Source organism: Lepidochelys kempii, chromosome 1 (assembly GCF_965140285.1).
Source record: "Lepidochelys kempii isolate rLepKem1 chromosome 1, rLepKem1.hap1, whole genome shotgun sequence".
NCBI classification, from domain to species: domain Eukaryota; kingdom Metazoa; phylum Chordata; order Testudines; family Cheloniidae; genus Lepidochelys; species Lepidochelys kempii.
The window spans coordinates 326,590,701-326,616,257 of record NC_136380.1 but is presented as its reverse complement, the minus strand read 5'-3'; the positions used below and the strand labels follow the sequence as shown (position 1 = coordinate 326,616,257).

The 25,557-nt window shown below is 44.6% G+C and overlaps 2 protein-coding genes across 9 annotated transcripts in view; both read left to right on the top strand.

The window, feature by feature from the left end:
• PUS7 (pseudouridine synthase 7) overlaps nt 1–19,044 on the top strand; it is a 46,864-nt gene extending 27,820 nt beyond the window's left edge. For 3 of the 5 annotated variants that reach the window (XM_073328496.1, XM_073328494.1, XM_073328493.1), the window contains 9 exons: nt 7,434–7,562; nt 7,877–8,002; nt 8,334–8,395; nt 10,793–10,953; nt 11,864–11,990; nt 12,239–12,340; nt 12,436–12,565; nt 16,883–16,974; nt 18,033–19,044. In XM_073328496.1, the coding sequence (XP_073184597.1) occupies nt 7,434–7,562; nt 7,877–8,002; nt 8,334–8,395; nt 10,793–10,953; nt 11,864–11,990; nt 12,239–12,340; nt 12,436–12,565; nt 16,883–16,974; nt 18,033–18,169 (1,066 nt within the window). In that variant the 3' untranslated portion in view covers nt 18,170–19,044. Of the gene's footprint in view, nt 1–7,433; nt 7,563–7,876; nt 8,003–8,333; nt 8,396–10,792; nt 10,954–11,863; nt 11,991–12,238; nt 12,341–12,435; nt 12,566–14,951; nt 15,149–16,882; nt 16,975–18,032 lie in introns of those variants that run through there. The other 2 variants (XR_012156831.2, XM_073328495.1) reach the window with 2 other exon arrangements.
• Nucleotides 19,045–24,244: 5,200 nt separating this feature from the next.
• RINT1 (RAD50 interactor 1) overlaps nt 24,245–25,557 on the top strand; it is a 22,327-nt gene continuing 21,014 nt past the window's right edge. For 2 of the 4 annotated variants that reach the window (XM_073328490.2, XM_073328486.2), the window contains exon 1: nt 24,245–24,456. The gene's annotated coding sequence lies outside the window, so the exon portion shown is untranslated. The remainder of the gene's footprint in view (nt 24,457–25,557) is intronic. The other 2 variants (XM_073328487.2, XM_073328492.1) reach the window with 2 other exon arrangements.

Genomic DNA, 25,557 nt, shown 5'->3' with positions numbered 1-25,557 from the left:
TAGGATGTTTTGTTTTCTTGCTTCTGCCTTATACCCTAAATTATTCACTTCTCCAGTTAGACTGAACATTTCTCAATACCCGTTAAGTTTCCTGTAAAGAGACAAGTAAAAGCTGGGATTGACATCCTGGGAGCGGGGGATGTGCTTAGCTTGCTGCTCAAGTAAAGATGTTGTGACAGGGTCGGGCCAGATGGCTATAGGAGAGTAATAAAAGGCAGATATATTAGCTCCAGGCTAAGTAGGTCCCTTTTCCCTGGGTAAGGGAACAGGGAAGGTTCCAGAACAATGGGCACCTTCTGGAGACCATTAAGACAGGCTGATTAGAACACCTGCAGCCAATCAAGAAGCTGCTAGAATCAATAAAGGCAGGCTAATCAGGGCACCTGGGTTTTAAAAAGGAGCTCACTTCAGTTTGTGGTGTGCGTGTGAGGAGCTGGGAGCAAGAGGCACTAGGAGCTGAGAGTGAGAACGCGGACTGTTGGAGGACTGAGGTGTACAAGCATTATCAGACACCAGGAGGAAGGTCCTATGGTGAGGATAAAGAAGGTGTTGGGAGGAAGCCATGGGGAAGTAGCCCAGGGAGTTGTAGCTGTCGCACAGCTGTTCCAAGAGGCACTCTAGACAGCTGCATTCCACAGGGCCCTGGGCTGGAACCCGGAGTAGAGGGTGGGCCCGGGTTCCCCCCAAATCCTTCCAACTCCTGGTCAGACACAGGAGTCGTCGACCTGGACTGTGGGTTCAGAAAAACGCGCAAGCTGAGGGCTGCTGTGAAGCTCCAAGGCGAGCAAATCTGCCAATAAGCGCAAGACCCACCAAGGTAGAGCAGGAACTTTGTCACAACTGGTGTCAGAAGTGGGATCTGGTTTCCACAGCGCGGCTGAAGGAGGAGGGTGTTTGGAAGGAAGAAAAAAAAAGGGGGAAGAGGGTCTATTTTTATTTTTTTTCACCACAATGGAGGAGGTAGTGTGGGCACTGATACAAGCCATGGCTGCCCAGCAGGAGGCTACTCGTGTCCAGGCAGCCGCCCAACAGGAGGCAGGGCAGCTGCAGCAAGAGACTAATCGCCTGCTGATGGACCAGGCTGCTCAAGACCGGGCTATGTTTCGGAAACTGGTAAACCAGGTAAAGGCCCTTACAGAGCTGAACCGCGGCCATGATGGGACGCAGATCATGCGGGCCAGCAAGTGGCTGCAGAAAATGACGCGGGAGGATGATGTAGAGGCATACCTCCTGGCCTTTGAGAGGACAGCCCTGCGGGAGGCCTGGCCCTGAGAACAGTGGTCTGGCATCCTCGCTCCATTCCTGTGTGGGGAGGCCCAGAAGGCCTACTATGATTTGCCTGAAGAGGCTGTGGGAGACTACCCCCAGCTGGAAGCAGAGATCCTGGCCAGATCTGGGCTAACGACCACAGTGCGGGCCCAGCGATCTCATGAGTGGAGGTACCAGGAAAACAAAACCCCGCGGTCCCAATTATATGACGTCATCCATCTCGCACGAAAGTTGTTATGAACTGAGTCCCGGAGTCCAGAGGAGATACTAGAGGTTCTGGTCATCGACTGGTACAGGATAGGACTACCGCCAGACCTTTGTGCCTGGGTAAGCCAGAACGAACCCTCCACCTATGACGAGGTTGTCACGCTAGTAGAAAGGCGAAGGACGGCGAGGGAGCTGACCCGACCAGTTAAGGAAGAAGCACCCCGGTTAAACTAGCAGCACCAAGCCCTAGAGCTCAGGTGACTGGGCCACCAGGAGAACCCAGGTGGAAAAAGAAAGGGGCTGAAGGCCCACCAGTAGCCACAAAGAGTCAGAGCACTGAGGGGGAAGAGGATCGTGATGTTAGACTACCCAAACCAAGAGACTGGGGAATGTCTAGGGCTCCATACAGATGTTACGCCTGTGGGGAATGGGGACACATAGCTGCACGGTGTCCCATTGCCAAGGAGCCTATGCAATGTAACTTGGGGAACTGGGCAGACCCATGCTCCCTAACCCACCTTGTGGGGGTCTCACTAACCCCACATATGTACACTAGACCAGTGAAACTAAATGGGGTAGAGACCACGGCACTGGTTGATTCAGGGAGTGCTATCACGCTTGTCTCGGGGAAGCTCGTGAAGCGTAGTCAGCTGCTGTGGGCTAAACGTACGGGGATGACATGCATCCATGGGACAGTTGATTATTACCCCACCATCCCAGTAAAAATTGAGATTCAGGGGAACATTACTGAGGTAGCGGCAGGTGTAGTCCCTAAACTCCCATACCCAGTGCTCATAGGGAGGGACTTCCCAGGGTTTGGAGACTTACTCCCGGTAGGGGAATTGGAGAAAGGGGGAAGCCCTGAAAGTAGTGAGGCATCCACAGTATACTGTCAACCCCCAACCTTCTCCGAAATATCCTCAGATTTGTTCTCCACTCCCAGACAGCACAGAAAGACGAAAAGGGAAAAAAGGGCAGCTAAGGCCTTGGGAACCCGAATACTGGCCCAAAGCCAGAGGGTCGCTCTCGTAGGCAGGCGGACCTGAGCAGCTGAAAAGGAGGCCACCCAGGAGGGAGAAGCACCCGAGTCTGACCTGCACCCGAACGCCTCTGAACCAGTAGAGGCAACAGAGACTGGCCCCCTAGATTTCGGGCAGATTAGCCCCGGGAGAGGAAATTTTGGACGGGACTAGGCTGAAGACCCAAGGTACGACAACATTAGGAAGGAAGTGACCGAAATAGATGGGGTCCCCCTGGAAGGGAAAACCCAGGGACCAGGACCCTACTTCATAATGAAGAAGAATCTCTTATACCATGTTGCACCAGTACAGAGGCAGAAGGTACAGCAGATTCTAGTACCTCAAAAACACCAGAATGCTGTATTAAGTGTGGCCCATAGTCATCTTTTTGGGGGGCATTTGGGGGTAGAGAAGACCCTGGCACGGGTCCTACGACAATTCTTCTGGCCCGGAGTACATGAAGAAGTGCGGAGGTACTGTGCGTCCTGCCCAGAGTGTCAGCTGCACAGTCCCTGTCCCCACTTGAGGGCACCTTTAGTACCCCTTCCCATCATAGGGGTCCCCTTCGAGCAAATAGCCATGGATCTAGTGGAACCCCTGGAGAAGACAGCCCAGGGCCACCAATATATACTTGTCGTTCTGGATTATGCTACTCGCTACCCAGAAGCCGTCCCCCTGCAGAACACGGCCTCTAAAACAATAGCTAAAGAGTTGGTGGGGATCTTTGCCCGAGTGGGGCTACCAAAGGAGATATTAACAGACCAAAGTACCCCATGTATGTCGAAGCTAATGAAGGACCTCTGTACGCTGCTCCATATACATACCCTGAGAACTTCAGTCTATCATCCGCAGACCGATGGGCTGGTGGAAAGGTTTAACCGAACCCTCAAGGCAATGATGAGGAGAGTGGTAAGTCGAGACGGGAAGGATTGGAACACCCTACTACCCTACCTTATGTTTGCAATCCGGGAAGTACCTCAGGCCTCAACTGGGTTTTCCCCCTTCGAATTATTATACGGACGCCACCCCCGTGGCATACTAGATATTGCAAAAGAAATCTGGGAAGAGGAACCCAATGAGGGGAGAAATATAATTGACCATGTGTTGCAGATGCGAGAACGGATAGCCTGGGTCACCCCTATTGTACGGGAAAATTTGGAAAAGGTGCAGGAGGCCCAGTGAACCCATTACAATTGCCAGGCAAAAGTCCGACAGTTCCAACCAGGGGATCGGGTGATGGTGTTGGTACCCATGGCAGAAAGCAAGGTTTTGGACCAATGGCAGGGGTCCTATGAGGTGGTTGAACCCGTGGGGGAAGTAACCTATAAGGTGTGGCAGCCAGGACACCGGAAACAAGAACAAATTTATCACATTAACCTCTTAAAGCCTTTGCACCAACGAGAGGCATGTGTAGTGGCCCAAGAGACCCCAATCCAGGGAAATAATATGCAGGAGCAGATCAGGATATCCACTGATCTGACACCAAACCAGAAGAAGGAGGTAACTGAGATGATCAACTGATACCAGGACGTGTTTTCAACCAAACCAGGCTAGACCACCGAAGCATATCACCACATTATTACAGACCCTGGGGCAAAGGTAACTTTAAGGCCCTGTCGCGTCCCAGCAGCGAAAAGGGAGGAGATCAAGACAGAGGTAAAAAGGACGTTGGAGCTGGGAGTCATCGAAGAGTCCCACAGTCAGTGGTCAAGCCTGATTGTGTTGGTGTCCAAACCCGATAGCACCACTAGGTTTTGTAATGACTTTCGCCAGCTGAATGAGATATCCAAATTCAATGCATACCCCATACCCTGTATCGATGAGTTAGTTGACCGCCTGGGCAATGCCCGATTTTTGACCACCCTTGATTTAACAAAGGGATACTGACAGATTCCCCTGGCCAAAGATGCAAAAGAAAAGATGGCATTCTCTACACCAGAGGGTCTGTTTCAATATACTGTTCTTCCTTTTGGACTGCATGGGGCACCTGCCACCTTCCAGCATCTTCTGGACAAGCTCCTATGGCCCCATACCAGTTATGCAGCGGCATACCTGGATGATGTGATTATTCACACCCCCGACTGGGAAACCCACTTAGGAAAGGTGGAAGCGGTTCTGGACACGCTAAGACAGGCTGGCCTCACAGCCAACCCAGGCAAGTGTGCTATAGGGCTAGCCGAGGTTAAATACCTTGGCTACATTGTAGGAAGGGGCATGGTCAAGCCCCAACTAAACAAACTAGAGGCTATCCAAAATTGGCCCCGGCCGAATCGGAAAAAGCAAGTCCGGGCATTCCTGGGTGTGGTGGGTACTACCGACAATTTATTCCCCATTTTGCTACCAGAGCGAGTACCCTGACAGACCGCATAAAAGCCCGGGGTTCAGACATGGTGAAGTGGACAGATGCCGCAGAGAAAGCATTTATGGATCTACAGACAGCCCTCTGCAGTAACCCCGTGTTTATAGCCCCAGACTTCAACAAAGAATTAGTTTTACAAACAGATGCATCTGAAGTAGGATTGGGAGCTGTCCTATCACAGATGGTCGGAGATGAAGAACACCCAATCCTCTACCTCAGCAGGAAACTCCTCCCGAGAGAGCAGAAGTATGCTGTGGTTGAAAGAGAGTGCCTCGCTGTGAAATGGGCCATGGAAACGCTACGTTATTACCTTCTGGGACGACGGTTTACCCTTGTGACCGACCATGCACCCCTCCAGTGGATGCAGCGAAATAAAGAGAAGAACGCAAGGGTGACCAGATGGTTCCTGTCCCTACAACCTTTCCAATTCACCATACAACACCAGGCTGGAAGCCACCATGGCAACGCAGATGGCTTGTCACGAGTACACTGCCTGACATCCCAAGTTGCCCAACCCTGTAGTGTTGAGCAGAGGGGGGGGATATGTGACAGGGTCGGGCCAGATGGCTATAGGAGAGTAATAGAAGGCAGATATATTAGCCCGAGGCTAAGTAGGTCCCTTTTCTCTGGGTAAGGGAACAGGAGAGGTTCCAGAACAATCAGGAACCTTCTGGAGACAATTAAGACAGGCTGATTAGAACACCTGCAGCCAATCAAGAAGCTTCTAGAATCAATTAAGGCAAGCTAATCAGGGAACCTGGGTTTTAAAAAGGAGCTCACTTCAGTTTGTGGTGTGCGTGTGAGGAGCTGGGAGCAAGAGGCACTAGGAGCTGAGAGTGAGAACGCGGACTGTTGGAGGACTGAGGTGTACAAGCATTATCAGACACCAGGAGGAAGGTCCTATGGTGAGGATAAAGAAGGTGTTGGGAGGAGGCCATGGGGAAGTAGCCCAGGGAGTTGTAACTGTCGCACAGCTGTTCCAGGAGGCACTCTAGACAGCTGCATTCCACAGGGCCCTGGTCTGGAACCCAGAGTAGAGGGTGGGCCCGGGTTCCTCCCAGATCCTCCCAACTCCTGGTCAGACACAGGAGTCGTCGACCTGGACTGTGGGTTCAGAAAAACGCCCAAGCTGAGGGCTGCTATGAAGCTCCAAGGCGAGCAAATCTGCCAATAAGCGCAAGACCCACCAAGGTAGAGCAGGAACTTTGTCACAACGTATACAATGCCTATAACCATAAGTGGGATTGGCATGCTTGATTCTCAGTTCAGTACACTGAAATCTCTAACTTGCATAATGACAGGTTTCAGAGTAGCAGCCGTGTTCGTCTGTATCCGCAAAAAGAAAAGGAGTACTTGTGGCACTTTTTCTTTTTGTGAAATCTCTAAGGATTCCGATATCCACCCAGTCTCAGTCATGCTTTCTGTAAGTGTTTGAAAACAGTTTTGTCCCATCTATACTAGCAACTTAATCATTTTCAAATGCAGGTTCAGGAGGGATAATATTTTTATTGACAGCATTTTTCAGTAGTGGTCAGATCCCTTGTGACCTAAACCTGAGTTCTGCCTTAGGTGTAAAACTTTGTCCTACAGTGCTCATGTACTCTGTTCGCAAAGCATTCTGAAGCATCAGTACGGGTTTGTCTTCACTGCAGAGCTAAGTTGTGTGTCATCCCGACCCCCACTTCCATCCACACACAGAGCTCTCTCATTCAAATTTAGTGGTGTTTTCGGGCCCCGACTACCTGGCTTGTTGGGGGCTGTGGGTCAGCGGTTCCCAAACTGGATCATAACCCCAGATGGAATCGTGGCAATCCCTAGTGTGCAGAGGACGCCATTTTTCTCCGCATAGCGTGACCTCACATGTACAGTGCATGTGAGGTCACAATGCATGGAGGACGCCATTTTGCTTTATAAAATGGCATCCTTTGCACAGCATGACCTTGCATGCACCATATGCATGGGGTCATGCAGTGCAGAGGACAAAATGGTGTCCTCCATGCTAGGGTTCTTGAAGGAAATAATTCATCAAACTGGGGTCATGCTGGCAAAAATTTTGGGAACTCCTGCTGTAGCCTAAAGCCTGAGTTGTGCTTTCAGGCTGGTAACAAGCCCACTTTGCAGTGAGGATGCAGACTAAATCATTCATGCTGATAATGCCTTCCCACATTTCCCTTGCTTCCTTGTGTACTGAGAAGAACAGACAAGTTCTCCCACAATTCCCTGGGAAAGGGAAGAGCATGAATGAGCATGGGGCAAACATAACTTTGTATTAACATTTTTTGCCAATTAGTCTTACAACATAGGTCCCAGGAAACTTGTTGTTGACATAGCTTTGTCAGTAATGGATTAGTTTTCTTGTGTAGATGGGGCTTGAGAATAATGTGCCATATCCTTTTAGATGATTCATTTAGAATATTTTTTGGAGGCAATACACAAAAAGCAGAGAAACTAAGGGAGTTATACTCCTGTTTCTTGTAATGGTGTTTTAGCTTGAAACCCTGGCATTTCCATAAATACTTACCCATGAGCTTTTCTGAGAGTAGCTTGGTCACTGTCTTTTTTCTTTTTTTTCTTTTTAGAATCACTGCACAAAGACTTGCTCATTTGAACAAATGTTTGATGAACTTTAAGTTGGGAAATTTTAGTTACAAGAACCATCCGCTGAAATTGGGAGAACTGCAAGGGAACCATTTCACAGTTGTTCTCAGGTAAAATGCTGCTATATGCCAGGACTTTGCCATTGATGGCCTTCGTAATCAAGTCAGAGTTTTTCAGCTATAAAGTAGGGAGGATACTAGGGGATCTGAGACTACTTTTCTACTACTCTGAAACTTTTCTCAATCAAGGTGTGGGGGAGGGAACTTGCTGGATTTAGGAAATGCTGTATACAATTTATGTTGACTTTTAACACTGATAATGACTGCTTTCAGGAGCCTAAGAGTACAAGTTCAAACTGATCTGATGGCTGTAATTTGAGATGGTTTTACTGTTGAGTGGATTTTTAAAAATAATTTTGTGTTAGAAATATAACAGGAACTGATGATCAAGTACAGCAAGCAATGCACTCTCTCAGGGAAATTGGATTTATTAATTATTATGGAATGCAAAGATTTGGAACCACGGCTGTTCCTACATATCAAGTTGGAAGGTATGGGTTTTTTTAAATAATTGATGATTTTATTGTGTGTACTAAAGAATCATATTTTGAAATTTGTATCTTTGTATAATGTTACATCTGGGTATGTTTGTTTTATTTATTTTCTCTCTGGAAAGTTTCAGTCATGATATTGTGTGTCAATTTTAACTTTAGCATCAGGAACAGAAACTATGTAAGCAGCTGTATCAGCTGTCTTGCACGACATTGGCTGTAGATGAAATGTAAAATTTATAGAATATTTTGGTTTTCAGAGAACTTAAGTATATCCCTAAAATCGGTTCCTGTTTTTATAATAGCTAATGAATTTTCTGTTTCATTTTAGAGCTATTCTACAAAACAACTGGAATGAAGTAATGGATTTAATATTAAAACCACGGCCTGGAGGTAGGTTCTAAGAAATATTTTACACATAAATGAACAGAACAGTATTTATGGAGGGAAGGTTAAACTTTTTTTAATTGAAGTGCATATAGACATTCACATTTCTGTATACGGTAAACTTCGTCAGCACTGGAACTTTCCTTTCTGTTTAAAAGCTTTCAGCAAGCTCTTAACAACAAACCATTGTTGATGGCCTGGATCACCCCCTCCTGTAGTAAAAAAGCAACTGGAAGGGGACTTCTTGTCTGAGTATCTTGGTGGGGATTTCTTTGTAGAGATTTCCTGAACATCTTGTGGGTTGTGCAGGATTACCTTTCCCATGGAAAAACTACTCCACAACCTGAACCTCTGCATCAGCTCTGCCTTTAGCAATCTCCCATCTGCCACTCCCTGGCAGAGCAGCTGCTCTTGCGGTGAAAAGGGATAAAAAAAAGTTAACACAACCTGGGGCTGTTGTTAACTCTTTTTTGGGAAGCTGCATGGGACCAGAGGGAGGACAACCTGCATACTACCCATTCTTCACTCCTTCCTCTTGTGTGGACCACATGGTGGAGAGAATGCTTTCAGCAGGGTCTGGTCTGGTGAGGAGTGAGGGGATGGTCCTGGGGAGATCCTGAGCCATGTATTCACGGAGGAGAGGAGATCCATGCACAGATTTAAGTAGGGGGATAATCTGGGCTCACGTAGCTAAAGTTGATGGTGAGGGGCACAATATAAGTCCTTCAAAAGGTAGAAAGTTTGTTTTCTAGAAGATAATAAGGTGATAACTAACAATCAGCATGGATTTGTCAAGAACAAATCTTGTCAAACAAATGTGGTAGCTTTCTTTGACAGGGTAACAAGCCTTGTGGATGGGGGGAAGCGGTAGACGTGGTATATCCTGGCTTTAGTAAAGCTTTTGATACTGTCTCACATGACCTTCTCATAAACAAACTAGGGAAATGCAACCTAGATGAAGCTACTATAAGGTGGGTGCATAACTGGTTGGAAAATCGTTCCCAGAGAGTAGTGATCAGTGGTTCACAGTCATGCTGGAAGGACATAATGAATGGGGTCCCGCAGGGATTGGTTCTGGGTCCGGTTCTGTTCAATATCTTCATCAATGATTTAGATAATGGCATAGAGAGTACACTTCTAAAGTTTGCAGATGATACCAAACTGGGAGGGGTTGCAAGTGCTTTGGAGGATAGGATTATAATTCAAAATGATCTGGACAAATTGTGGTCTGAAGTAAATGGGATGAAATTCAATAAGGACAAATGCAAAGTACTCCACATAGGAAGGAACAATCAGTTGTACACATACAAAATGGGAAAAGACTGCTTAGGAAGGAGTACTGCGGAAAGGGATCTGGGGTTCATAGTGGACCACAAGCTAAATATGAGGAGTCAACGTAACACTGTTGCAAAAAAAGCGAATATCATTCTGGGATTATTAGCAGGAGTGTTGTAAACAAGACACGAGAAGCAATTCTTCCGCTCTATTCTGCGCTGATTAGGCCTTAACTGGAGTATTGTGTCCAGTTCTGCGTGCCACAGTTCAGGGAAGATGTGGACAAATTGGAGAAAGTCCAGAGAAGAGCAACAAAATTGATTAAAGGGCTAGAAAACATGACCTACGACAGAAGATTGAAAAAATTGGGTTTGTTTAGTCTGGAAAAGAGAAGACAGAGGGGACATAATAACAGTTTTTAAGTACATGGAAGGTTGTTACAAGGACAAGGGAGAAAGACTGTTCTTTTAAACCTCTGAGGATAGGACAAGAAGCAATGGGCTTAAATTGCAGGAAGGGAAGTTTAGGTTGGACATTAGGAAAAAAACTTCCTAACTGTCAGGGTGGTTAAGCACTGGAATAAATTGCCTTGGGAAGTTGTGGAATCTCCATCATTGGAGATTTTTAAGAGCAGGTTAGACAAACACTTGTCAGGGATGGCCAAGATAATACTTAGTCCTGCCATGAGTGCAGGGGACTGGACTAGATGACCTCTCGAGTCCTATGATTCTGTGCTCAAAAGGGCATCTTCCATTTTAACCACGGAATGCATATTAACAGGTAGTAAATATTAGCTTTTATAGGTGGATTTATATACCAACAACACTATTGAACAGGAGTATATTTTAAATGTACTTTAACCTGTTATATTTACATGTTTGTACGTTTGCTTTAAATTAGCCATGTCATGTGTCCTGTACTCCTACTACATTTTAACTACACGTTAACAAATGAGTTAGCTGTTCCAGTAGAGAATCTAGAAGACTTTGGCTTTTTTTTTTTTTAAATAACTTTCACTAAGACATAAGCACACTAATTGCACTGTTTTTTTCAGCTACATGAATATTTTAAATCAACTTGAATTTTTTGTTTTGCAGTTAAAATGTTAATCTTAAATTATTGTTACAGCTGAGAAAGGATATTTAGTTAAATGCAGAGAAGAGTGGGCAAAGACTAAAGATCCAGCTGCAGCCCTAAAAAAACTGCCTGTAAAAAGGTGTGTGGAAGGACAGCTTCTACGTGGACTTTCAAAGTATGGACTGAAGAATATAGTCTCTGCATTTGGCATAGTGAGTGTAAAAAGGTTGAGGTTTTTTGTCTGTGCGTTTTATTTTTGTGGTGTTACACTACATTTTAAATGGACTATGTATAAACCTCTTAAATCCATCCATTCCTCTCCTCTGTGTTCCCTTGAAGTACGGTCATATTGTCTACTGAGGGATCCAGACTCAAACTGATGTATAATGAATAACTTGGGTGTTTCCTATTAATGCACATGGATGAAAGAACAGAATTCTAAATGTAGTTGCATGCTTATATGGAAGCTGTATAGTTACTTAAACTCATCTGAATTATATAGGTATCTGTGACTTGTGTGTAAGATTTAAGATCAGATTTTCTTTGTGCCTTTAGAGAATCAAATCAAATTAACAGTGAGGGTAATTAGCCATTGGAATAGGTTGACAAGGTATGTGATAGAATTGGCATCACTTTGAAGACTTGATTTTAAAAAAATAAAATTGGATCTTTCCGAAAATAGTTCTATTTCAACCTTGGATTACTGGGCTTGACACGGGAATTACTTAGTGAAGTTTCATGGTTTGTGTTACGCAGGAGGGCAGACTGAATGGTCTTATTGGTTGCTCAAGACCTACAAATCTATTAAAAATAATTAAGTACTCCTTTACAATGTTGAAAATGGGACTCGTGTCTACATCAACAATACACTTGGCAAACTGTTACACAAAATGAAAATGAGCTTTTTGTATTGAGGGGATAATGCATACTTTTTTTTTTTCCTTCTTTACAAGTAAATTCCTCTCAAATTAAGACCAGAAATGTAGTGTACAAACCAAACACCTGCATGTTAACTATGTGACTGGAAAAATGACTTGTTTCAATGTTTATCCATTAAGTGTGGCTGGGTGGTGAAAGTAACTAAAGACACCTATTATTCAGTTAAACATTTTTCACCTACAGATACCAAGGAATAATCGTTTGATGTATATTCATAGCTATCAGAGTTATATATGGAATAACATGGTGAGCAAGAGAATAGAAGAATATGGACTTAAAGCTGTATCAGGAGACCTTGTAATTAAAGGAGGTAAAATAAACTTCAAATCATTGTTGCTTTGCATGATTTCTTTTTAAACTTTAAAGACTGTTACACCTTGCTTTAAGAAAATTGTATCAGTAAATGAAGATACAACACAACATTTGCTTCATCCATCTATAGTCAGATACGTTTAAATCAAGAACTTTTATTTTTAAATTCAATTAACAGATGCTTGTGACAGAAAAATGTCACATACCTATGTATTTTAAATAGAAAACTGTTTGTTTGAATTTTAGGGACAGGTGTTCATATTGAAGAGGCAGATGTTGACAGTTATACTATCCATGATATAGTGATGCCATTACCTGGGTTTGATGTTATATATCCGAAGCATAAAAGTAAGTCTTTTTAATTTTCACGATCACTTAAAACTTAATTTGAACTAAGATTTTAAGTAGATTTAATTTTCTTTAAATATTTCCTTTTCTTGTAGTTGGTGATGCCTACAAGGAAATGTTAGCAGCTGACAACCTTGACATCAGCAACATGAGACATAAAATTCGAGATTATTCATTATCTGGAGCATACAGAAAGATCATAATTCGCCCCCAGAATGTCAGATGGTAAGTAATCGTATACAGCTAAGTTCCCTGTAAGCTGCGCAGCAGCCTATTTAGCACCGCGCAGGTGCTCAGGGAACCCACCCGGAGACAGCTGGGAGAGGGGTGCCCCTCCCCCAGCCCCAAACTAGCCTGGCACCCAACCTGTGGTGGCTGGGGTGGCCCAGAACTGCCGTGGCCAGGGCACCCCAGCCCGGACCTGCCCCAGTGCCCCTCCCCTGGCCCGAACCCAGCCTGGACCAGACAGAGCCGGGGGAGGGCTGCCTAACCTGGGGCCCCAGCCCTGGAGCTGCCACAGCAGGGAGAGGCGCCTCGCCCCTGAAGCCCAGGTGCTGTTGCGGGGAGAGAGAGTGGGGGGGGGGGTGGTCCTCTCTCCCCATAGGAGCATCCTCCTGCACCCCAAACGCCTCGTCTCTGGCCCCACCCCAGAGCCTGCACCTCCAGCTGGAGCCCTCACACCCCTGCACCCCAACCCTCTGCCCCAGCTGTTATACCAATAAAATAAAAAACAAAATGTTATACCAATAAAAGCCAGCAGGATCTTATTAAAGGGGATAAGGCAAAATGCCACATTTATTGTGAATACAGAAAGAATCATAGTAAGCAGTTAGTTATAGCTATAACATTCCATTCCATTTCATTTCATATTTATTCATACACACACACACACAGGTTCTGCAAGGTTTTTATCATAGTTACCAGCCTTAGAGTTGCTTGTGCCAAGCCACTGGCCAGGTGGCCTGGACATGAGGAGGAAGCAGGGCCTTGTCAGATGCACATCTGATGCTCCTGGAAGTTGGTTTGCAGAATCAGACCCCAAAGAACTCAGTCCCTTGGTTCTGTTTTTATAGGTCTTTAGTCTAATACAAGTCTATGGAGGTTGCTTTATCATGCTGTTGCTGAATCAATCAGCAGATGGCACATTCCTGACGGCTCCGTGCTGCCAGATGTTGTTTTGTTCTTCGGTTCTCCCATCCTTGAGTCTGTTGGGTGGATTCCAGTCTGCCCTCCGGGGGTCCTCTGGTTGTTTCCACTTGACACCTTCTTCGGCCAATGGACATTGGATTCTTAGGGTGGCACCTCCCTGATCATTCATTTATTATTCACACCAAGCATCCATCCACATACATCCTCTATCTCTATTTTAATCACAATTGTTAACAAAGCGAGATAAATACAACAAAAGGGTTGGGAGTCTCTGTGCGCTGTTTCTGTTACAAAGTATTGCTTTGAGAACAGACTCTGTCTTAGGATGTACTAACACAATTAGCAGCTTGCAAGTTTCACGCAGAGAAGGAGAGAAATAGTAAAACCAAGAAACCAAAAACCAAGAGACCTCTTAATTAGTAATACCCTGGAATTTAAACTATGGGGAATCAAACTCATTTGTGATTTTAATACAGAACTTCTTTAATATGATCTAACACAGCCCTGAGCCCCTCACACCCTGCACCCCAACCCTTTACCGCAGCCCTGAGCCCTGTCCCACACTCTGAACCCCTTGGCCCCATGCCCAACACATGAATTTTGTTATGGGCACCAATATGAAGGTCATGTGTCACACATCACCTCCATATTGGGGCCCATAACAAAATTTTATTCCGGACGTGGGTGGGAAAAATTAGAGGGAACACTGGATACAGTGAAATGTATTTGGAAATAATAGGATGTCCCCAGAATACATGCAGGAGGACTGCAAAAGTGCTGGCGAGCATTGGTCTCATGTGTAGCTAGGCCATGATCAGTACTAGTTTGTAGGCAGGAGCAGTAGATATGGATCTTTGTACCACACACACTATGCACAGACCAGTAAGGCATAGGTCCCACTGCTTCACTGGTCCCCTGGCTCTGATCTGCTGTGGAACACTGTGTACTGACACTCGAGGTACTGTGGATTCTTCTTTGAGTGATGGTCCCCGTTGTATTCCACTGAGGGTTATGCGCATCCCCCTACACACAGCATAAATGTAACTTTCCCACTGTACTTTGAGCCTCGGACGTCCACAGGAAGGTAGAAGAGCAGGATTTGGTCCTGATACATTTTAGCAAGAGACTCTTTTTGCATCTTCAGTCAAGCAATTAAAATACAAGGTTCTGAATATGAGAAAAGTAAAATTATTGACTAGGAATGTGACTATTTTAGACTTGCCCAAGATAATCTGTAGACAGTAAATCATGTAGATTAATATTTGCAACCCCCAAAACTTGGTGTGTGTGTTGGGGTGGGGGGTTGTTTTTTAATCTTAGCAATTTATTTTGAGGAAAAGTTAGTCTCAACCTGTTTCTTAGACTGGCATATGAACAAAAAGTATATGAAAGGTTCAGTTGTTTACACATTATTATTAATTATGGCTTATCTATTAAAACCTTATTACTGTCACACATACAGACCAGAACCAGGATCAGTGCCCTCTTATGCTAGGTACTGTACAAAACAGGCAGACATGATCTCTGAAGAGCTTCTGGTCTAAGAGGATGAGAACTATACACAGAGTTTGGGATGGGGGGCACTTAAAAGATTGCTCTTCAGTGTAGCCATTATACACTGGATGACTTCCTACGATGTGGCTGGAGAGGAAAAATAGGGTATGTACTTAATCCAGCCATGAAAAAGTTAAGATACTTTTTAAACACTTCTGATTGTTGTAGAATGCTATTTTTCTTATAGTTGGCATAGTTCTTTCCCATCCACTAATAACCACGTTTATTGTATAATTAGAAATCCTGACATAGCCTACAAAGAACAAACATGTGATGTGGGAGAAACTTCACCAACTAGCATATGTGTTTGCATTAAATCTTTTGTCTGTGTCCATTAGTGGTGTTTTTTGTGAATAAAACCTTACTCGTGTTTTATCAGAAAATCAGCCTATCTAGATATAAAAAACTTGTAATTATTGAGTGTGACATTCCAGGGTATCCAATCTAGACCAGTGAGGGACTGTGTCACCTTTGCCTTGCAACTGGGGTGCCTCACAATGCTTCGCTGCTGTAGCTCCCAACCTGGGCCCTTCACAAACATCCAAACAGCATGCAGGTCATAGTCTGAGTATCTCTGTCTAGCTGCAGCCTGCCAGCACACTCCAGTCTCACACTAGTTACCACCAGCCTTGGTTACCACTTGCAGGGTGACCCCCAACACACTCCCAGTCCCAAACTTCCCCCCCAAAATTGGTGTCCTGCACTGTCCAGCCCTCTCTTGGACAGTTCAGATATTTTAGGTCTGTTGCCCTCTAAGGGAATCAATATCCAGTGGTTTGCTACTTTAAATGGAGTTACCCACACAATTCATTTTAAATACAATACTGGATTCTTTTTGATTTAAAGAATACAAAGTTTATTTAACTACAAAGAGGAAGTTTTGAGTACAAATATAAGGCATTAGAGTCAGAAATGGTTACAAGAGAAATAAGCATAAAATGCTTTCTAGTAACTAAAACTTAAAAACTAGATTTGCTTCAAGGTGAAATCCCTTACCACATGTTCCCAGTAACATTGCTGACCAAATTCTCAGGCCAGGATCTGCTCCCAATGTCAAAAGGCTGTTTCTTTTGTCGTCTTAGGTGAAAGTGGGAGAGAGAACTTGGGGTGTTCTTTGCCCCTCACTTTTATAGACTAGTTCCCCTTTGAAATGCATTTTCTTGAGGTTTCAGAGTAGCGGCCATGTTAGTCTGTATCCGCAAAATGAAAAGGAGTACTTGTGGCACCTTAGAGACTAACAAATTTATTTGAGCATAAGCTTTCGTGAGCTACATCGGATGCATCCGATGAAGTGAGCTGTAGCTCACGAAAGCTTATGCTCAAATAAATTTGTTAGTCTCTAAGATGCCACAAGTACTCCTTTTCATTTTCTTGAGGGTTACTCCTAGATAAAGTTCATTCCTGCTGTGAGGACAAAGACAAGGAGTCTCATGGTGAAAGAGGTTCCATTCTATTGTTTGCTAAAATGCAGATCAGTTTGTTGCTTTCCCACTTCCTTTCCAAAGTATGGCCACTTGACAGGTGATTGCCCATCAACTTTGATGACACCTGGCTTGAGGTGCCAGCGTGTCCTTTGTCTTTGAGGAAGTGGTTCACTCAGACTTATCTGGTAAACATGTTCCAGACCTAATTTTAGTTTATGTTTATAACTTTACATATAATGTTGCTATGCACATTTCATCATGATATGATTGATCAGTGAGTTAGTTTTCAAATGATACCTCACAATATTTTGTACAAAGATTATTACAATAGTGTGTAGGGTGTGAATACAGGGGTGCATTCAGTCACATTGAGTATTTCAAAATTTAAAAAAACTTTGTCCTGTGTTTCATAAAGGGAGGTGGTTGCATATGATGATCCTAGAATTCCATTATTTAATACGGATTTGGATAAGTTGGAAGGAAAGCCATCACCTATTCTTGCTAAAGGTAAGAGTAACAACTTTTCTGCAGGTGTTTATACACTGTAAACAATGAAGTTTGACCTAACTATTGCTTTGAAGTTGTAACTGCTACATATCACACACATTGAATGTAAACATAAATAAAAAGGCTACATTTGACAAAACATCAAGCTAAAATGTTAAAGGATGTGCTCAAAATTAGGCTCCTATATAAGTGGCCTGATTTTTCAAAAGTGCAAGCATTTGCTCAGCAGATCATATTGACTACATTATACTCTGCTTCTAGCTATCTACAGAATCAAATGAGCACATGCTTAGCACTAAGCATATGCTTAGTTAAGTGCTTCACTGAAGAGGGACAGACAGAGGCCATAATTCAGCAAAGCACTTGACCATGCGCTTGACTTCAAGCATGTGAATATTCACTTTCAACTTCATTGGGACTACTTATGTGTTTAATTGAAGTTCAGTGGGAGACTTGTGTGCTTTTAAGTGCATGCTTTAGTGTTTTGCTTAACTGGGGATAAAATTATAACAGAAAACGTTTAAAATAGGATTGATGACATGCTAGCAGAACAGCATCAGAAATATTATTTGTTAAAACTGGTATTAGTAAGTGTAATATTTTGTTTCTAGGAGAATTAGTACAGTTTAAAAGTTTAAGAACTTTTAACATGTCAGGATTGTGTGATGGAACTGTTGAATAAAGTACACAGCCAGTTATAACATATAGGCAGGCCTTACTACTTTACAATCAAGGCTTGTAGGAGGAGAGGAAGGCAGTCTTGAAATACCGAATTTTTGTATGACTAAAAGGTGGAGGTTTTTTTTTGTTCGTTTTAAATAAAATTTGCTACATAAATAGTGAAACTTTACTTTTCCCATTGTGGGAAAACTCCATGTCTCACATCTGCCACATACGTGAAGGTTGTAGCATGAATTGACATTTCACAAAACATTTCCATGGTTGATAAATTAATTTTTTTATTTCTTAAATTGTGTGAGCCCTTCAGCCCAATTTAAATAATGCCCAGAGGAGGTATACTATATGTGCCAGTTAATCTCTTCTTTCTTATGTAATAGAAGGTAAATTCAAGGCCTTGAAGATGGAATTCTCTCTTCCTCCATCCACTTACGCTACCATGGCAATTAGAGAAGTGCTAAAAATGGACACAAGCATAAAAAACCAGACACAACTGAATACTATATGGCTGCGCTGAACAAATGCTCTAAAGTCATGTAAAGATTTTAAGATGTGAAAGTGTTTTCATATTTACTTGTTCTGTGCAAACCCTAGTTTTGATTTTGAAGATTTGTAGTAAAATATTCGTATTTTTTTAAGTTGTTTTTATTAGCTTCAATGATTATATGCAAAATGGTGTTAGTAAAATAATAAAAATATTAGATTGGGTTTTTTTAAATGACCTTAGTAAATAAGGTGCTTGAGCTGTAGCAAAACCACATCTTAAGATATGGGCTTAGGACAGCAATTCCAAATCTTCAGTAATTGCCTCTCCAGAAGTACAGTGAGTATTCAGCATGCTTTCATGAATGCAGCACAGAAGAAAATTTCTTGCAAGTGTGCTAACGTTACAAATGAGGAATGCTAATTAGAGTAAGTAAGGCAATGAATATTTATATTAGAGGAGTACATTTATGTCGCCTTAGAAGGCCACTAGCTTTGCACTGATGTGGTAGAGGATTTTATTGGCAGAATTTTTCATGCTTTTTATGTGATATAAACATGTACATCTGTTTTTATTAGTTGAACTGTACATTTTATTATAAAAATTTTTGTGCATTTTTCCCATCTCTACTACTACCTGTACCAAAGAACAGGTAATGAAAACAAGTTAACCAAAAAGCCCAAATGACAGTTTGTATCAACAACTAACTCCTTTATACTAACATATTTAGTGTGTCCATTGCTGGCAATGGATGAGCAAGGCAAATCTGTATCATTTCATGAAAGGATTAAAAAGCCATTCTAAAACAATTGACAGCAGTTAGGTTGCATTTTGACTTTATAATTTCTAAACCCAAACAAATAAGAAACCTGTTTGTGCCGCTTGTGTTAATAAATTGTTAAATATGAGACACTTTGCACTGTCATTTTTATAAAAAATTGAATAGGGTTTTGCATACCAACAATATGAAAATTTCAGTATTTCACTTTTAGAAAATATGCAGTGTTGCCACCCATATATCCTGAGAGAACCTGCTTCAATAAATGAAAACCCCTCTGACCACACACCTCTAGCTATCACCTACCACTCCCCACTGGAACCCATTTGGGGTATCATCAAAGAAATATTTCCTGAACCCCCTCTTCTGGCCTTCAAACAACCCCCAACCTCTCCAAGCTCATCAGAAACAAGCTCCGAACAAATCAGAATACACCAACTCAAAAGCTCCAGACCCTACCAGAGTAACAGCTTCAAACCGTGCAGACATATCTCCACTGCTACAATGGTCAACACCCTCCACAACACACCTTTCAAGATCTATGGGTCCTACATATGCCTGTCACAACATGGGGTGTACCTCATCCATTGCACTAAATGCCCTAGTAGAACTATGTAGGTCAGTGGGTCTCAACCTATTTACCATTGTGGGCCACATATGCAGCTCTCTGTGTTATGTGGGCCCCATCTGCACAATATATATGCTACCCGTATGGCCCTGAGGATGTCACATGGGCTGCAGTTGTGTGCTGATTGGGCCACGGGTTGAGAACCACTGATGTGGGTGAAATGAGACAATCACTACACTCTTGAATTAAGTCAAACAGGAAAACGATAAAAGACAAAAACACCACATCATCTGTAGGTGAACACTTCACAAAACGATCACTCTATATCTTACCTATCAGTCCTCACCTCAAAGGAAACCTACACAAGACACTCAAAAGATGAGCCTGGGAGCTTAAATTCATAACTTTGCTAGACAGTAAAAATCATGGACTGAAAAGAGACATGAGTTAGGAATGGAATCAACAAAGTCTCTGTTCTTTGATGCTATGCAATATTTCAATTGCTTTCAACTGGCCATTCTTGTCTGCAGGAGGAGTACTTTACCTTAATCAATGCTGTTTTCCTGTTTTGTTGAGTTATACAGTTAGAGGTTTACAATGGGCCACAGCTGTGTGCTGATATACTCTATATAAATGTATACCCTGGGTTACAGAGATTATAAATTAGATTAATGCATGCAGCATCCCCCAAGCATTTTATAAAGTCTAAACAGCATCTGAGGATGCTAACACAAGTAAACAAGACTGGTTTCCAGCTATGCCATTGTAAGTTCAGTGAGGCCTGGGGCCTTGGCATGAGCTGGTACCTGGTCTGCCAGCGTCACAGTCCCTACCAAACAGAGATTATTTCAAGTAAAAATTAATATAAACATATTTTTTTCTTCCTCTCAGGGGTGTAAGGAGCATTGACTCTGCTCATATATCTCAGCCTGTCTTGAAAATATGTTTTTTATTGATGCAGAAATTTAGGTGATGCATTTGATTCATATTTATATGCCAGTTTAGGCTTTATACCTTCAGTGTGTAAATCTGTTATGACAAATATTCTTGATCTAAATTGGTTACTGGAAAATTAACTGTGTCAGCTTTATATTGATACCTCTTTTCTTTCTCTCAGGAAAAACCATTTTGTTTCTTCACAATTTTTTCACATCAGGAGATCATTTAAATAATAAATGCATTTTTAAAATTTGGTAGCTTATGAGTTTACTTCATTATCTTCAGTAATATTTATCCCATTCTGCTACTTTACATATAGCAGTGACAACATTTTAAAGCATGGTTGTCTAAAGTTAAGCGTCCTAAGTAGCCCGATTTTCTCAGTTGCTGGTCACCCAGAATTGCCCATGTAGACAATGGGAGATGAGGGAACTCTGCCATTATTGATCCAGCCAAACTGAAAATGGAGCCAAAGAATGAGTAATTCTTATTTGATTGGAAGTCTATTATGCTAGTTTTGTATAAATAATAGTAAACAAATCTAAACTCTAAATAAGTATTTAAAAAAGACTATAGGGCATTAATCTGTCCTCCTAGGCTAAATTATTAGAGGGCAGATTCTCCACTCTGCCCATTTTTCTCATTGTGCCATGGACAGGCTCCAAAATACTCTTGCAGTTCTCTTAACCTCAGCAGTGGAGCAGTTTAATTTACAAGTGTGGTGAAACAGGCATATTGGGGCTCCACTTCACATGCCCCCTTCCTCTGTTACACCTGGGATGGCAGGCAACTGGTCAAGCTGACTGTGCTCTTTGCATGAGAACCATCTGCTGGCATTCTCCATAGACTCCCTCCAGCCATTCTGAGGCCACTTTCACCATGCACAGGCGCCATACTGAACTGGAGAATGTGAGTTTTAACATTTTCAGCAATTTTCTGCTTGTAAAGGCCCCATATACCATGGTCTCTTGCTGTTTTACCTCTTTCTAGAGCCTGTTTTTTCCCCCCTCCTCCACCCATTGTTGCATTTTGATGTGCCGGATCTGGAGATGGTGCAGATCTTTTTGGATGCCATGTGAGTTCCCTGGGTCTGGAAGAATCTGTTTTTAATATTATTTTTGTCTCCGCTGTGTGCCAAGTACCTTGCAGTAAATATAGAGGAGAACCCAGCTGTGCCTCAGTTTCCTGCATCTGTAATAACAATGCTTTGCCCTTGCATGGAGAATTGCACCCACCCTTTTCTGAAAACATAAGAATGGTTATACTGGGTCAGACCAATGGTCCATGTAGCTCAGGGTCCTGTCTTCCAACAGGGCCTGTGCCTGATGCTTCAAAGGGAATGAACAGAACAGGGCAATTTATTGAATGATACATCCAATCATTTAGTCACAACTTTTGGCAGTCAGAGGTCTATAGACACTCAGAGCATGGGGTTGTTGTGTCCTGACAATCTTGCCTAATAGCCATTGATGTACCTATCCGGCATGAACTTACCTATTGTTTTAATCCAGTTATACTTCTGGCCTTCAAAACATCTGCCACTGGACATTGAGCAGATGTATTTAGAGACTCATACACGATGACTTCAAGGTCTTTCTTGAGTGGTAAGAGCAAATTCAGACCCCACCATTTTGTATTGTGAATATAACCATAAATCTACAATGCGCATTACTTTGCATTTGTCAACATTGAATTTCTTCTGCCATTTTGTTGCCCAGTCACCCACTTTAGTGAACTCTCTTTTTAATTATTTGCAGTCAGCTCTGGACTTACTTATTCTGCATAGCCATACGTTTCAGAGTCATAGCCGTGTTAGTCTGTATTCACAAAAAGAAAAGGAGTACTTGTGGCACCTTAGAGACTAACCAATTTATTTGAGCATAAGCTTTCGTGAGCTACAGCTCACTTCATCGGATGCATACTGTGGAAAGTGTAGAAGATCTTATTATATACACACAAAGCATGAAAAAATACCTCCTCCCACCCCACTCTCCTGCTGGTAATAGCTTATCTAAAGTGATCACTCTCCTTACAATGTGTATGATAATCAAGGTGGGCCACTTCCAGCACAAATCCAGGTTTTCTCACCCTCCCCCCCCCAACAGAAACCCACTCTACCAGCAGGAGAGTGGGTTTGTGTGTGTAGGGGGAAGAAAACCTGGATTTGTGCTGGAAGTGGCCCAACTTGATTATCATACACATTGTAAGGAGAGTGATCACTTTAGTTAAGCTATTACCAGCAGGAGAGTGGGGTGGGAGGAGGTATTTTTTCATGCTTTGTGTGTATAAAAAGATCTTCTACACTTTCCACAGTTTGCATCCGATGAAGTGAGCTGTAGCTCACGAAAGCTTATGCTCAAATAAATTGGTTAGTCTCTAAGGTGCCACAAGTACTCCTTTTCTTTTTGCATAGCCATAGTTTTATATTTGAGGGGGCAGTTCCAGTCAGGCCAATGGGGCCGCATGTGAGAGAGGCAAATTCTGTACCTCCCCTGCCCCAGGCTTACAGTTTGGGGGGGGGCAATGCCCATGATTTTGACTCATATTGTCTGCTAACTTTGGCACTTGGCCTGGGGTCAGGGAGCTCTGATCATCAGTGGACAGGACACAGCACCCATCCCTTGCAGAGCCTGCCGCTAACTGGAAAGAGGAGTCGATTCCCCCTACAGCTACCATAGGGCCCCAATCCTGCCTCCCCCCCCAAAGTGACATCAATGGCAGCAGGACAGCAATAGGATTGTCAGATGTATGGGTTTTGACCGGAAAGCCCAGTCGAAAAGGGACCCTGATGACTCCGGTCAGCACAGCTCTGGGCCATTAAAAGTCTGGTCGGTGGTGCAGGTAGATTCTCTACCTGGCTCCGTCCAACCCCCGGGAAGCTGCTGGCATCTCCCTTTGACTCCTAGGCAGAGGGATAGCTGGGGGGTGGGGGGAGGTGGGGGCTCTGTGCACTGCCCTCACCCCCAACTCTGCTGCTCCCATTGGCCAGGAACAGGAAGATTGACCAATGGGAGCTGAGGGGGCAGTGGCTGCAGGCACTGGCAGCGCACAGAGCCACGTGATCACACCTCCGCTAAGGAGGTGGAGAAAGACACCAGCAACTTCCCGGGAGCCGCTTGAGGTAAGCGCCCCCTGGTGGCTGCCCCCCTTCCTGCCCCTCAACAATGAGCCTCCTCCAGCACCTCACCTCTGGCCCCATCCCAGAGCCCACACCCCCAGTTGGAGTCCTCACCCCCCCACACACCCCAACCTTCTGTCCCAACCCTGAGCCCCCTCCAGCACCTCACCTCTGCCCCATCCCAGAGTCCTCATCCCCCCCAACACCCCAACCTCCTGCCCCAGCCCAGAGCCCCTTTCTGACCCCAGCACCCATACTCACAGTCCTCATCACCCCACAAACCCCCCCCCCCCACACACACATCCCCTGCCCCAGCCTGGTGAAATGAGCGAGCGTGGGGGAAAGCCAGCAACAGAGAGCGGAGGGCGGAGTGAGCGGCGGGGGGCAGGGCCTTGGAAAAGGTGGGGGGCAGGGCAAGGGTGTTTGATTTTCTGCAAATAGAAAGTTGGCAACTCCAGCTGGCAACCCACCCAACCCGCAATGCTTAACGAGCTGGACAGGCCTCCGGGGACGGTGAGTCCGCAGCACTATGGGGCAAGGCGTGGGCTGCTCCCTCCCCACGCCCGGGACTCGGAGACCCAGCGCCAGGTTCTCTCAGGAGGCAGCTCACCGCCAAAGCGAAGCACCAACCGCCTCCTAGGCTCGCTCCGCACAGGCGACCTCTGACCGCGCGCATGCGCTTTCTTCTGTGGCAGGCATGACATCACGGGATCCTGATGGGTGGGACAGACCCGTGGGGATGTTACAGTCCGCCTCTCTCGTCCTTCCGCCCACTTCTCGCGGGACCCGCAGCAACTTCGGGATTTCCCGCTGCGCCGGGGTGGCAGGTGCCAGTCAGTGGTGGAGCTGAGGGGGCGGGGCAGAGCCCTAGGCGGTTGGCGGTGGGTGAATAACTCGGGTCCGTCCGTGCCCTAGCGGTAAGCGGCCTCGTTCAGCCCGGGCCTGGGAAGCTGGGCTGGCCTCTATTGCCCGCTCCCGATGCCGGCGTGTGAGGGGCCTCAGCTCTTGGCGGGCTGCGGGGGGCCTAGCAAGGAGAGGGGCTGCCTTGGGGAGCCCAAGGGGGGCTGCTAGGGACCACGGCAACGCTAATGGCGTGCGGGGCCTAGGCGAGTGCGGCAGGCAGGCTGAGGAGACCCCCTGGCCGAGGAGATCTCTTCCCCCACCCACCCTGTTCTGTGGTGGGGGCGGAGGGGCGAGCAACCCCTTCGCCTGCCGCAGGGGGAGGAGCAGTCCCATCCCCCCACGGTGAGCAGTAGGTGCGGAGATAGTGGTCTCCAGGGATGCTGGTGGCTGTCTTTGGTAGCTAGGGTTGCCAACTGTCTAATTGCACAAACCCAAACATCCGCCCCCTTCCCTAAGGGCACACCCCTGCCCTGCCCCCACTCACTCCAGCCCACTACCCTCTTTCGCTAGCTCTCTCCCTCACCTTTACTAGGCTGGGACGGGAGGGGGCTGGGGTAGAGGCAGTGTTTTCCCCAGGAATTGAAATGGGGGGGGGTTGAATTTATGGGGGGGGGGCAGGGCCGATGAGGGGTGAGACCATGAGGGTGAAGGTAGGCTGTATGGCACCATCGTAAAAACTGAAAAATGTTTCATGACCATTTTATTAGATTTAATTCCTGTTTTAAAATCATCAAACAAATTAAAGTTGGCTATTCAAGCCTTTGATGAAGCACTACATAGATATCCTTCTTGGTTTCTTGTTATAATTTTGCACAACTCTGTTAATGAACTTTTTGAATGCAATGCGTTCATCTTTGGTGGCTTCACGTGTGTGCGGTACTTCCATTCCTTCAGTTGATATGCTCATTAGTTCATTCACATGATCAGGAAGAATACTACTTATTTCAGAACACAAAATTGTATTTAAGGATGAAAAAGAACGGTCACCTGTAGCTGTTGTCACTGGGAGTAGCAAGAGATGAATTCCTACTTCTTTCATCCCAGGAAACATAGCATAAAGATCGGGTCGAGCCACTAGTGATGATAAAAAAGAAGTTGAAGTCAAATCTTCATTC